Genomic DNA, 12,882 nt, shown 5'->3' with positions numbered 1-12,882 from the left:
AAAAAAAAAAAAAATCCCCAGCTTTAAATGTCGCACATCACAACAGCTTTTTCTTTCTTGACTCACCTATTTGCTTTGTTTGTTGAATGACACCATTTATGAACTTCTCCCCGATTGGTCTTTTCAGAGAGAAAGAAAAGTGACACCAACAAATGCTTTCGGCATCTAAAGCAAAGCCATCATCAGAAACGACGGAGTTTCACAGACCGACTACCCCGAGGGTCGCCCCCCCGGGCACAAGGCTTCCGGTCACTCTCTCCAGATGAAGTTGCACAGTTTACACTCCAGCCTGGTTCCACACAAACCACTCTCCTAACACAAAGCACACACTGACCGAGCATCAACCAGGCAACAGCATTCAATGACTTAAAAAAAAATAATAATAATTTAGAATTAGCCTCATTCATATACTCAAGATTACCATTGTATGACAGTGTTTAAAATGTGAAGTTCCCAAATTAGGCCAGGAAAGACTTCTTGAATTTATTACTTGAACGTATCTGCCTGCGTGGAAGCAATACCAACTACCGTCTTCATTGTTAGAAGAGCGCTTCAAGGAGTCAACCTGTTTGCTCCTCTCACAGAAGATCTAAAGAATTAAATTTTAGCATAGATGTGTTTAGTTTAGCTTGAGTGTAACAAAGTTTCCCACAATTTGGTAATGAGAGCTTCTTATATATTTCTAACATTAATAAAAGCAGCTGTACTACTACAGATGAATGTGCAAAAGAATGTTTTTCAATAACACTTTTATTGAAGCACTTCAAAATGATCACAATGATAGATGTTGCCTTTAAACAGAATAAAACCTGTAATGTCATAATTAAAAGGCACTAATCCTGGCACAAAGGTCTACTTACCCACCTTCTGCTGTGACGGAAATAAAAACATCAAACATTTTACTTCTCCTGTAAAAGAGCATGTACACACCCCCTTTGAGTGCCATTCCATGTTTGTCATTTAAGTGACATGTAAAAGAAAGCCCCAATCTTTCACCAAGGCATACTTTAACATCCAGCATCTGTAGTCCTAAAGCAATAGACTGCTCCTTGAAGGTTTCTGATCTAGTGAGACAAGTACATTCTACACTCACGTTTTGGGAATAAAAGTCCTGAAGCACATACTGGTCTCAGGCATTCGCGCATTACTTCTCCTTTAACATGGTTCATTGCTTTGCTGCTGGTGTCATCGGCAATGCACCGCTCTTAGCGAGACGGCTTAAATAACCCGATTTACACCCCCCATGCAGAATTCGCACAGCTCCGGAGCCAGGGTCAGTGCCAAGGCAAGCCAGCAGGGAGCAGCGCTGGGGCATGCTACCGGGAGGAAGCGCATTTCTTCCACATTCAGTAAAACAGGCACAAAGCAACTCATGACATGCCATTGCACGGCCACAGTCTCACTACACGATTAAACCGTAGAAAAGTTAAAAGCTTGATAACCCAGCTAAGTCATCCTTCAAGTTATTACAGATCCCTGCACAATATTCCTGTATTAATTTAACCAGAGAGACTGTTTAAGGCATTTTCTTTGGCCTCCTTTCTTCTACCAGAAAGTGAAGATTATGTAGTTTTATACATCAGCATCCAAAAATGACCGCCTTTCCAACCTGTTCCCATAAAGATGCAAAGAGAAAACACAAATTGATAATAAACTAGATTATTAGTTCCACAGATCATGAAACAGCTTCACATTTGTACATTTTTCACGTTGCCAAGTGGTAGGACAGAACTGCTCTGTGCAACTGCTCAGACACTCAGCTGTACTTGGGGTGAGGATAAGAATTATGCTGCACTGTAATTGCACTTAAAAAAAACACCGTCCACACTAACATTGACAGGACATTAACACTCCAGGGAAAACTTCCACACAGCCCAGTGCTGTGGGTGCACACGCAACACTCCAGGGAAAACTTCCACACAGCCTGGTGCTGTGGGTGCACACGCAAATGTTTCTTCCCAGTCTAGTCTAGAGCCGTGCTGCTCTACGATCAGAGAGAGACATCACTTGCACTGAACAAAACCAACAAGTAGCTGGAGTTGAGAGCTATTTTAAATCATCGGGACACCATACAATACCAACACATCATGAGGTCATAAAGGTATTACTGTTGTCTAAGTTGCATGCATATTCATGACCAAGAGCTCTCTCCAGCTCAGTATTTGCCTTTTCACAAGACCTGGTTTTCTTAATGTGCTAATGGTCAAAGCCTACTGTAGATACATCAGAAGAGAGTTTCAGGACTATTGCTATTGATGTTGAAGTACAATAATTTATGTTACTAAAATACATCCCCAAAAGCAACTTGTTAAGAGAACAGGAAATTTAATCAGTCTCTTTGTACTGTCCAGGCTCACTACAGAGCCTGAGACAAGCAATCATCATGACAGATTAGATTGGCCTAATAGATTTCTAGAAGCAGAACATAATTATAGCATCCAAGTTCAGCAGACAGCACTGCTAACGCCTATCTTAGGCTTCACACCTTTGTTAGAACAGAGAAGATTTAACCTCGGAATTAACTATGCCAAATGACCGAGTAGTTTTTTTAGTCCAATGCTGAAAGGTGGCGAGAACAACCTCACTTCTCTGCAAAGACGTACTACACTTCCCTTCTGTTTCGAAGTGAAGGTAGTTGGAAAGTTAATCAAGCCCTCAGACAGGAGAAGTGTAATCCTCTGCACCGGATTCAAATAGTCTCTTCAAGGTCTAAGTTTCCACCATGTGAGTAACTAAAGGCATCTGGAAGAACTCCACCCAGGTTTTCACAGCTGTTCTTGGAGTCATTTAGCGAAGCAATGCAAATGTACTTTTTAGAGTGTGCACAGTATGGCTCTCCTTGCTATTTATATTTAGAAGTAGAAATTATTACTTAAATACCACATCAAGCAAACAGCTGTCGGCCAAGTTCACACCACAGCTGATTTATGTCATTAGTACCTGCTATCAGACTAACCAGGGTGACAAATCCTACAGCAGCAATACCATTTTCAGATTTTGCATCTACAGGCATTTTGCTTCGAACGTGAACTCCAGGTAGCTTGTTCTGCATGGAGGAAACCCCATCAACTGAAGAAATACGCACATGATCTTTTACTCAACAGTTCATCAGGCCTTCCCACCAGCCACGTTACACATGAAGGATGTTAACTGACCAGTACTCAGGCCTAAAAACTAACCTCTTACAGCTCAGTGAGTTTGAAAGCTTACACGGAGGCAGGCTGTGAACAGAAGACATCCAATTCATTACCATTACTTGGAAGATGTTGACATACGGTCCTATAAGTTAATCAGCAGCCCAAGAGAAATTAATGCAACAAAGCATCTGGGAAGAACAGTCAGCGTAACTTGCGATTAAAATCACGACAAAGATTTTGTTCAAGACCTCAGTCAACAAAAGCTTCACTTTCCAATGAGATAAGAATCTTTATGCTTTAATTGGCAGTGAATGATCAGGCACTGCTAGATCTGACACGTGCTAGAAAAGCAAAGGTTTTACTCTAGGCTTGATAACAAGAAATAAGCTTGTAGACACATGCATTTTTCTCCTGAAAACAGACCTCCAGGAGGCTGCCCCTACTTAAGACCCTCCAGCTGACTAATTAGTGCTTTTCATAACCATAATAAAGCACTAAGGTCTGCCCAGATTGACTAGCTAAGCTTGCTCATGTAAGCTGAGAAAGCCCCAGGCCTGAAAGGTAGTTTTATAAGCATTTCACTTGAATAGTTGAACCACAAAACATACAGAAGCTCAAGTATTTACCGAGCCTTCTTTCCCCACTCTAATCTTATGGGAGAGGAGACAGACATCCCATAAAGTATTGCCATGAGTTAAGCCACATCAACTCAAGTCAGTTAAGTGTCAATACAACCCTCAAAACATAAGTTTATTGAATAAAGCTGAAGAGCAGTAAACCAACATATGCATCCACCTAAATAAAAAAATTCACGTATTTACAAAGTTCAGTAATTGTATAAGTTGTTCACATGCAGAGAGTAATGCACAGGTTAACAATTGGTAGTGTTTGGATGCCATAAACGCTGAAAGCAGTGAAGTATATAAACACCAAACACATCAAGTTTAGCTATAGGCCAGTTAACTAAACAGTGACCTGGTCCCCCACAAAGATTCACACATTCTAGTTTAGTTTCCTTATTTTAGGCACAAGCAAGTTTGCTAAATAAAAGTAACTGTAGCAGTTCCTGGTGAACTAGGGACTACAGTAGCAAGTTAATATACCCTCTCCTCTACAGCACCAGAGTATGAATTAATTGAAATCATGCTTCAGAAAACTGAAAGGGGACAAAAAGTTAAAATGCAAGTTCAGACCGAATGCAGGCAGCATGTAGTGTCTGTGCCACAGTGCGAGAGTTGGTACAGAACAGTAAGGCCATGGCAGTCTAAATTAAAACTGGCTTGTCATAACTGATATGGACTAAACAGCGATTCCAACCAAAGACTCCGACATTATGCAAACTACATTTAGGTGAAGAATCACACACAGTGTGAGGCAACACAAGCAGGTGTACCATATATTTGCATACACTAGTAAGCTACACTGACATTACTGTATGAACAAACCAGTCTTAACAAGTCTGTCCCTTTAAATATACTGAAGTCATTGAGAAAGTAAAGCTACAAAAACGTTACAATCTTTAGTTTGTACATACTTCCTTATACTGTAGGAGCTAGTCCAGAAACAGAATCAATTCATTGGCTCTCTTGTGCTTTGACACAGCAGAACATTTCATCTTGCAACTTACAGACTTTGCACAGGGTTACATCAAGAAAGCAGGCAGGTCTAGAGTTGTCACAATAGCCTAGATACTCCATAGCACCAGGTGAAACTGTGCCCAGCCATTTCATGAGCAGGAGAGACACCAGACAATTACATAGATATTGTGCTAAAGGTCAACAACTGACTCTATACAAAAACATCAGTAATTTAAGTGTCATGCAGCTGCTCAGAATGCGTGTTCTGGTTTCAGATAGAGACCGCTAGTATCTGTAGATAGAAAAAAGTATTTGAACAAAGTCTGATGATCCTAGCAATTTGTTTTCATGCTGGAATACTCCAATTTTTGAAAGCTAGACAGAACAGTCCATTCCCGTCCCCTACACAAATGTTAAACATAAGCAACAAAATGATTTTAAACAGTTGACTCCTTCCTAATTCATCATGAGAATTTTTTTTTTTTCAAGTGACAGGATAAGATCTCAGCTGTAGATTAGTGATGCTGATCTATGCCTTGTGCTCCCCTCTGCAAACAGTTTCCATTTCTCTGCTTACATACACACATCACATGCATTTGTGAGATAAATCAGCATCCCACAACTCACGCTTAAATGTTTTCTAACTACTGTATGTGGCATCTTACAGAATCTTAATGCTGTCAAGCATCAGCATCTTCAAGCCACTAAGCACTAGAAATAAAACACTTGCTGAAAATCATATAAAAACCTGGCCCTGAAAAACCAGAACAGAGTGTACCATCATAGTTAACATGGTAGAGAGATATTTTTTTTTTTTTTAAAAAGCCCCCCCCACAACCCTCCCACCATAGATGGTTGTAAAATAAATATTTGTGCTGACTTTATCATGACAACTCTAGTTGTTTTGTGACAGAATAGGAATACAAGTCTTCAGCAGTGCACATGATAAATGAACCGTGAAAAGGCAGATTCTTGATACAGGATTTTTGGGTAATATCTCATTATGGAGGGAAGTGGACAATTGAGATTATGGCCAACTGGTACTGGAGATTCCAGGAAGACTTCAGCTTCTTCTAGATTTTGAATGCTGAATAAGCCACTGAAGCGTGATATCTGAAGAGAGAGAAGACAAGTTCCATATTCAGGTGTCTATCTGAATTTGCATAACCAGCATCGCTTTGGTATGCCAGTGTCCTCAAATACATGACAGGAATATCTAGCCCTTCTCTAGAGGATGGTCCAAGACCGATCAACAGAAATATTTTTTGGCATGCTTGCTGTCTGTGCTTTGGTCCTATAAATGCTCAGAATCCCTCAAGTAACATTTAAGGAACTGCCTGGTTTCTCAGTCAACTACACCTCTAAGAAAAAGACATCCCTTCATCTGATACTTTGGTATGGCTCACATAATTAGTGTTAGATCAACATTGCTCTATTTAGCCCGTCTGCCTCTCCTCACCTGATGAGAGCAAAGTTAGTTTAACCCTGAAGTACAAGGCATCAAGCTCCTCCATGCTTGAAAGAGGGTCTCCTAAAGAAGTGAAATGCACTAGCATCACAGCAGCCCAATGCTTCCAGCAGCACCCTCCCTATAGCATCCGCGATGCTCAGCTGTGCTGTGCACCTTGTGCAGGAGATACAGTAGAAGGGAGTATCTGCTTCTCCTCTCCACCACGTTTGAATCTTTAACTGATGGTAAAGTGACAGGGGCTTTTTGGAGGAGCAGCCAGAAGAGTTCCACAGGCTGTTCATTGTTCTTGTAAAGAAGTTGAGTCCCTCATATAAAGCAGTTCTGGTGTCCTCTGTAGCTTGTTCCTGTGGCCACCAACCTAAAGTTTCCCTCATGACTAAACTCATGTCAGCCCGCCAATGAACCAGTGTTAATCTCATGGCAGCCACCAGAAGGCATCAGAAGAAGGATGGCAAGTGCTGCTAAGGACTGCATTTTCATTCAGTTGAGATTACTCAGTTTACTTACAATACTAGCGTCAAGTACTTGGTATTACACAGTACTGTGGTTTCTGCCCTGGAACTCCAGAAATTCTAAAGGAATTGATGTCAGCACCAAAAAAAATTTACTGTTTGGCTGCATGGAGTAGTGACTAAGCACAGGCCACAACATGAACCGCTTTGATATGAGAGCAAGGGAAGATGATTATTTCAAGGGGATGACCGTTGAGGCAAAACTTCCTGCAAGCACTTGCTAGCCTCATGAAGTGAGGCTGAGTTGAGAGTATCCGATAGAAGTATAAAATCATTTAGGCCAAGCTAAAAGCGAGACTAGTCAGCTATTTGCTGCAAAATAACTACAGAAATCCAGCAGATTTCACAGGGGACTGACATCTTTCAATAACTACAACCCCTACAAATTTAATACCAGTCAAGCTTCCTCACTGCCATCAGGAGCTACACCGAATTTAACCAGTGCGCTTATACGTTGTTCATTTACTTGTAAACAGCTTCCTGAAGCCAGAAAGCTTGTGTTTAGGAAGCTACAATCCCCCAATCCATCCTCTGACAGCTTTTCATAATGCTTATTAGCATTTTTGGTTAATAGTTACCTATATTATCTTTCTCTTTGCAAGAAATTGAGTAGCAGCAGATTTCTCTGTCCTGAATAGCAGCAAGGTTCCTAGGAAAGAGAGAACATTTCAACATACACTTCACTTATAACAAGGACTCTTACACTGAGAATCTAAACGGTTTCCCTTCATCCTCTCTGCATAACTTGTTTCTGTACAATGTTTCAGCTACCTCTTGTTACTGGGTTTTCTACTTATAAATGCAAGCTTCTAGATCTAATAACCCTATGTACATTAATTCATTTATTGAGTTAAAGTAGCCTTTCTTAGGAAGGGTTAGACTTACATCTTTTCAATTAGCTGTTTCTCATCCAAAGCATTAGGAAGGTCTCTCTTATTTCCAAGTACTAAAACCTGAAATCCAGAGCAGAAGGAAATGGTTACAGCTTTGTTTTTAAAAAAAAAAACAAACAAAAAACCCAAAAAACCCCAAAACAACAGAAAACCATCAAAAACACCCCCACACACCACAAAACCAAAAAAACCCCACGAACTACAACCTTCAGGTGAGTCTAACAAGCAGTCTGCACTAGGCTACTAAATCTAACAGAATGAGATATTCACTATTAAACCAGATCAAGAAGGAAGACTGATCTAGTCGCAGGGAAGAGGGAGTACAAGTGAACTGTTACGTGCAAAAAGCAAGCATGAGAACACATCAGATGATAAAACAGAGAACAATCCCAGTAGAATTTCAGCTGATATTCCCCAAACTTACTCTATATTTCTGCACTACACTCTGGTTAACCTGTACTACAGTAGACTCTAGAAGAGAGCACAAACTCATCCTGTGGAATACGCTAAACTACTGTTCCAATTTTTTTTTTTTTTTGTGGGCACTGAACAAGAATAAGATCACTGAAGGATTGACTGAGGCCAACAATTTGCTTAAAGGCACTAGGCACAGGTATTGCTCATGCTTATACTAACCAGTAAGGTTAGGCCTCACACTTGACTTAAGAGTTCAGCCAGACTTCAGAGTTTCTGAAGTTATGCACGTTCCTCAAGCAAGTTTAATACTGTGGAAAGGCAATATTACTTACGGGGATTCCTTGTAACTGTGGCTTATCTAGAAGATTGTGCAGCTCATTTCGAGAGGCTTCTATTTTTTCACGATCTGCAGCATCTACCATGTAGCTTTAAAGAGAATTTAAGGTTAGGTCAGTGAGACTGAACTACTTCAGAAACAGCAGTGTTTCCTTTACACTGTCAGTTCTGAGCACATTCAACAATGCTTTAAACAAAGCTAGGTCTTCTGAGCAAAGAATTTGACTCTTTTAAAAAAATTCTCTAAGATCAGAGTAGATGAAAGATGCTTTCAGTTAGACAGCACTGCCACGCAGTTCAGACAGGAAGTAGTTAGTACTCCAGATCAGACACTGATAAGAAAATAACCCATCTTAAGCCCTGAACTTAAGGGTAAGAAAAAGGTCAATACAGTTGCAGAACAGTTTCAAAATTAAAACGAGTACTACTGAGTCAAGCATGCACTGTTAGAAAGGCTACACCCAGAAAAGAAGCAAATCTGAAGTCAAGTACTAGCTGAAGGAAGACAACACTTACACAATAGCATTAACTCCTCTGCAATATCGCTCCCACATGCTTCGGAATCGTGGTTGCCCTCCTATATCCCAAATCTTAAGGCAAGGGGAAAAAAGATGATTTAGCCATGCACTATGTTTAAACAAGTCACGCAAAGATAAGACGAGAAATCAAAACACAGTTTTTCCTTTCTCCTTAGGCCAGCTGCAGGACCTTTCACGTATTAGAACAGAAATAATCCCCTGTACGGCAGCTCAAAGCTTGCAAGCCCAATAGCATAAGATGCAAACTGCAGCTTCTTACACCAGATGTAAAACACACCTGTGTACTAAGTTTATACATTGTGGTATGTAAGAAAGTAAAATAAGACATATTGACTTAAAACTTTGCTTTTGATGTACGCCTTCCCTTAAGCAATATTGATGAGCAGAAGAGGAGGATCTCTGGGCACTAAGCATGAGAAAATTAATTCTGATTAAAACCAGACAGCATTATCACAACATTGCTTCAACTAGTCCATGAACCTAGAAATCATACACAGATTCTCACTTCAGAAACCCCATAAATAAACATAAGTGTATTCCTAAGCTATTTAACAGATTTAGCTGAGCCTCTTCAGTGTCCTGTATTTGTCCCAATGATGGAAGCAAAATAGAGCAAACATACACATTTTAAAGGAGAAACTGAAGACAACCTTACATGGGTTTAAAGAGAGACAGTCAACAATGGTAACATACCTTTATTGTAACATTACCCTTTGTAACTTTTCTCATGTTGAAGCCCACAGTAGGAATCATATCTTCACTGAATTGACCTGACTGGAAAAAAAGAAAGTTAAATTTAGTGCTCATCTGATGCTAGTTTACACAGTAAAATATCATAAGCTTTTTCTAACTATTTGTCTTCCAACGGAAGGCTTTATAGCCAAGAAGTCATAGGTACTGTATTCATGTATATTGAAGCTTGTGTGAAGTCAGTCAAGTCATTTCTTACAAGCACTTTAATAATTTTTCAAGCCTTGAGGCAGTCAGGGGAGCAAAGTTACTCAGGGAGAAGTGCTTTGCATAGCTTAACAGATGGACAGCCAGGGCAAGTGTAGGAAAAATGCCATTCACCTACTTCCGCCAGAGCCAAGTTCTGAATGTCAGGATCTCCTCCTTACCTGGAAGCTAGAAATATCCAGAAGATTTTCCTCTGATGCAAGCTACTCTATGGACAACATTTACAGTAATAAATCACTCTCATGGTGTAAGCCTCCAACCCACAGGTATGGGTTAACTCCCTGAGGAGTTTTAAAAGGCTGGAAAGTGGAAGGACCTGACAGGTCTGCTTCCTGCTAGGCCACAGTGTCCAACTTGTTCAGCAGTGGAAGAGGCAATCGAAATGCAACTGGAGAGTATTTCAGCCCATTTCCACCACAAGTTCAGCATCACTTTAAGCTCTGACATAACAGCTGCAAAACAGTGTTGCATTAGAGAGGTTCTCTGGTGGCAGATGTTTTACTATCTGTTACACTTTTATCTGTAACAGCTTGAGAGCCGAGTTCATGGCTATCTCCTATAGCTAACCCAGGAGCCATAACAAGCGTTATCAACAGTAGTACAGATTTCTCCCATGCTCCCTTGGCTATTTGGCAGAAGGTGAATCTCAGCCACAGCGGTCATTATGTACTTCCCTACATCCATTATGTGTAATAGAACCAGACAGTCAACCAGATTTGGAAAAAAGGTTGACTCGGATGCATTCAGTTGTTTGATTAGGGTTTGATATCATAGCAGCAAAAAGTCTGCTTCCCTCCCCTGATGTTGCACACAGAAGCTAGCCCGAGTTAATAGCCCTTTAGGATCTATGAACCAGATGTCACATCACCCTATAGAGTTCGGACCCAACTGTACACAAGCTGGAAGTAGTCACCAAGTCTGCCTGGGCACGCTTTGAGTACATGCTGTTCAGAGTCTGCAACCAGAAGATGACCAGCCCGTAATACCAGTGCTTTGCCATTCACTTCTACGCCTAGAAGCCCAAACTTTCTTCAGCTTGTTCCCCCTACCTCACCACCCCAAAAACCCTGTGATCTTCCACTAGCAAACCAAAAGCAGCAAGCTTCGCACAATACAGAATCCAGTATAATGCTGATAAACATTAGAGGTCAACTGAAAACATACAGGTGATATTTGGGCTTATCTGGCCAAGTTCTTCAGTTAAATGGCACATTGATCTTGCTGTTGACCTCCAAAACAGAAATGCATCCAGAGCTTGGATTTGAAGCCAGCAGTCCCCTGAACAGGTGGTGATTTTTCACATTTAAGATCTGCTTCCCAGATGCATGGCTATACAGACTGTCTTTTAAAAGGAGTAAAAAAAAAATAACTAAGTCCTTGAACCCAAGGAATGCAACACTAAAACCTGAAAAATGGACAGTTTAAACCTCATTAGTCAGGTGTTCTGCCTTCTCATTTGAATGAAGTTTCAACTGTTTGACACCTGCTCTTCTGTGTAGCTTAATGTGACGCAGCACTGTTTCTGAAACTACTCTAGCCTTTCCGCTAACACAGCAAGATAGGTGCCCAACCTGAATGCCTGTTCATTAGCTTCCCATTCCTGCCCTGAAAGCCCAGTGTATGAGTTGTCCATTTCAGCAGCAGATGGTTAACCGTGCTTTCCATGTCTGATGAAGCTCAGTTCATAAAGCACGCACTGTCAATCTTGCCTTTGAAGGGTCAGCTTGCCATGGTTGCTCAAGAACCACTGCGTTCCTGCCTCTACAGTCACACCCTACACCCACATCTTCTAACGAAACATCTCCTAAGCACTCCCTGAACCTCCATCTCTTTGTGCTGCTTCGTATTACCCCATATGCTGTCAGCCATTCCCACACAGATACTTCCAGATTCTTCACTCGAGAGCTGTTCCTATCTATAGTTCGTGCTCTTTCACCACTCTTTTAAGGTACAGATCCCTTCAGATTGGAGCAGCACCTCATTTGCCACATGCTTAATGTAACATTGAAGAAATTACTGTGATCCACCACAAGGAAGCTTTTACAGAATCTTCAGAAAAGTTGCTGCACCTTATACTACTTTCCAAGTACTCTCTACCCATGTTACACATCCAGGTGGCATAAAAGCTTGTTCTGACTTGTTTAAAAACTACACTACAGAGTCGCTCAGCTACAACTTGAGTTACAGCTTTCCGCACGCTGCTTTGTAGGTGAGACAAGCCAGCGCTATCTGACATACTTTCTGAACCGTCACAAACAGAAGGGTAGCAGGTGCCTTCACTGAGCTGCTTCCAAAAGACAAGCACGCCCTTTCTCTCTATAGGAAGTTTGGAGGCTGTGGATTCTGAGGTGAGGCAGGCACTTTCCAGTTTTGAGAGGCACACCTGACTGCAGGTTTTGGGCATACTGATCAACTCAGACCTTCACTTGAAAGACCTTGCTCTGATCTAAGCGTGGGTGTTCCTCTGTTCACAGTTAGTGTACCTAAAAGGTGACAGCCAGTACCTGTCTTTAGGACAGGTCAAAAAATAGTTAAAACCATTGTAATGGATTTTCCTAGCAGGCAGTGATGTCCTTTGATAGGTTCTGCTATTGTATCCAACTGTCTTGGCCCAGAAACGGTTCTTTAAATCCAGAATTTAGAGGGCTTTTGTTTACTACAGCAGAAAACAGCCAGGAATTCAGCTGCATCTTAGAGTATTCATATGCAAAAGCTACTCGCACAGCAGAACAAGAAGAATATGCTTTTATTAGTAGACAGTTCGGTTTGAATAAAACTCCCCCCTGCCCCCTCTAGAGCAGATTACTCAGCCCTATCTCTGTGTGTTCACAATATGATGCTTTCCCCTTCTAAAATAGGCATCAGCTTTAAAACAAGTTTGATAAGCATAGAAATATTTTCAATTCCCAATCTGAAAGTGCTTGGCTGTTGTCATACACAGTAAGCGTTGCTCAAACACTCATCAAGGACAGCAAGAGTAGTTGCTTACAAATCTGGCAATAGCATCTGTTTTCAGCACTTACGAATATTCCAAAAGACAGAC

General features: G+C 41.0%; 1 protein-coding gene across 1 annotated transcript; it reads right to left on the bottom strand.

Annotated features, from left to right (window-relative positions):
• Positions 1-3,857: 3,857 nt before the first annotated feature.
• ARL8B (ADP-ribosylation factor-like 8B) lies at positions 3,858-9,655 on the bottom strand. The gene is made up of 6 exons (XM_009882859.1): positions 9,576-9,655; positions 8,860-8,933; positions 8,340-8,433; positions 7,583-7,650; positions 7,276-7,346; positions 3,858-5,827 (listed from the first exon to the last, which is right to left on the bottom strand). The coding sequence occupies exons 1-6, from the start codon at positions 9,633-9,635 to the stop codon at positions 5,778-5,780; spliced, it is 417 nt and encodes a 138-aa protein (XP_009881161.1). The 5' UTR covers positions 9,636-9,655; the 3' UTR covers positions 3,858-5,777.
• Between the last annotated feature and the right edge of the window lie 3,227 nt (positions 9,656-12,882).

Source organism: Charadrius vociferus, unplaced genomic scaffold (genome assembly GCF_000708025.1).
Source record: "Charadrius vociferus isolate BGI_N301 unplaced genomic scaffold, ASM70802v2 scaffold433, whole genome shotgun sequence".
Lineage (NCBI taxonomy): Eukaryota > Metazoa > Chordata > Aves > Charadriiformes > Charadriidae > Charadrius > Charadrius vociferus.
Note: the sequence above shows the minus strand (reverse complement) of the source record. Positions and strands in the feature narration are given on the sequence as shown.

Coding starts and splice junctions, on each gene's coding strand:
- ARL8B (XM_009882859.1), bottom strand. CDS start 9,635: ATGATTCCTACTGTGGGCTTCAACATGAGAAAAGTTACAAAGGGTAAT. Junction 8,434..8,859: donor AGAGGAGTTAATGCTATTGT/GTAAGTGTTGTC, acceptor TTCTCTTTAAAG/CTACATGGTAGATGCTGCAG. Junction 5,828..7,275: donor CAAAGAGAAAGATAATATAG/GTAACTATTAAC, acceptor CTCTCTCTTCAG/ATATCACGCTTCAGTGGCTT.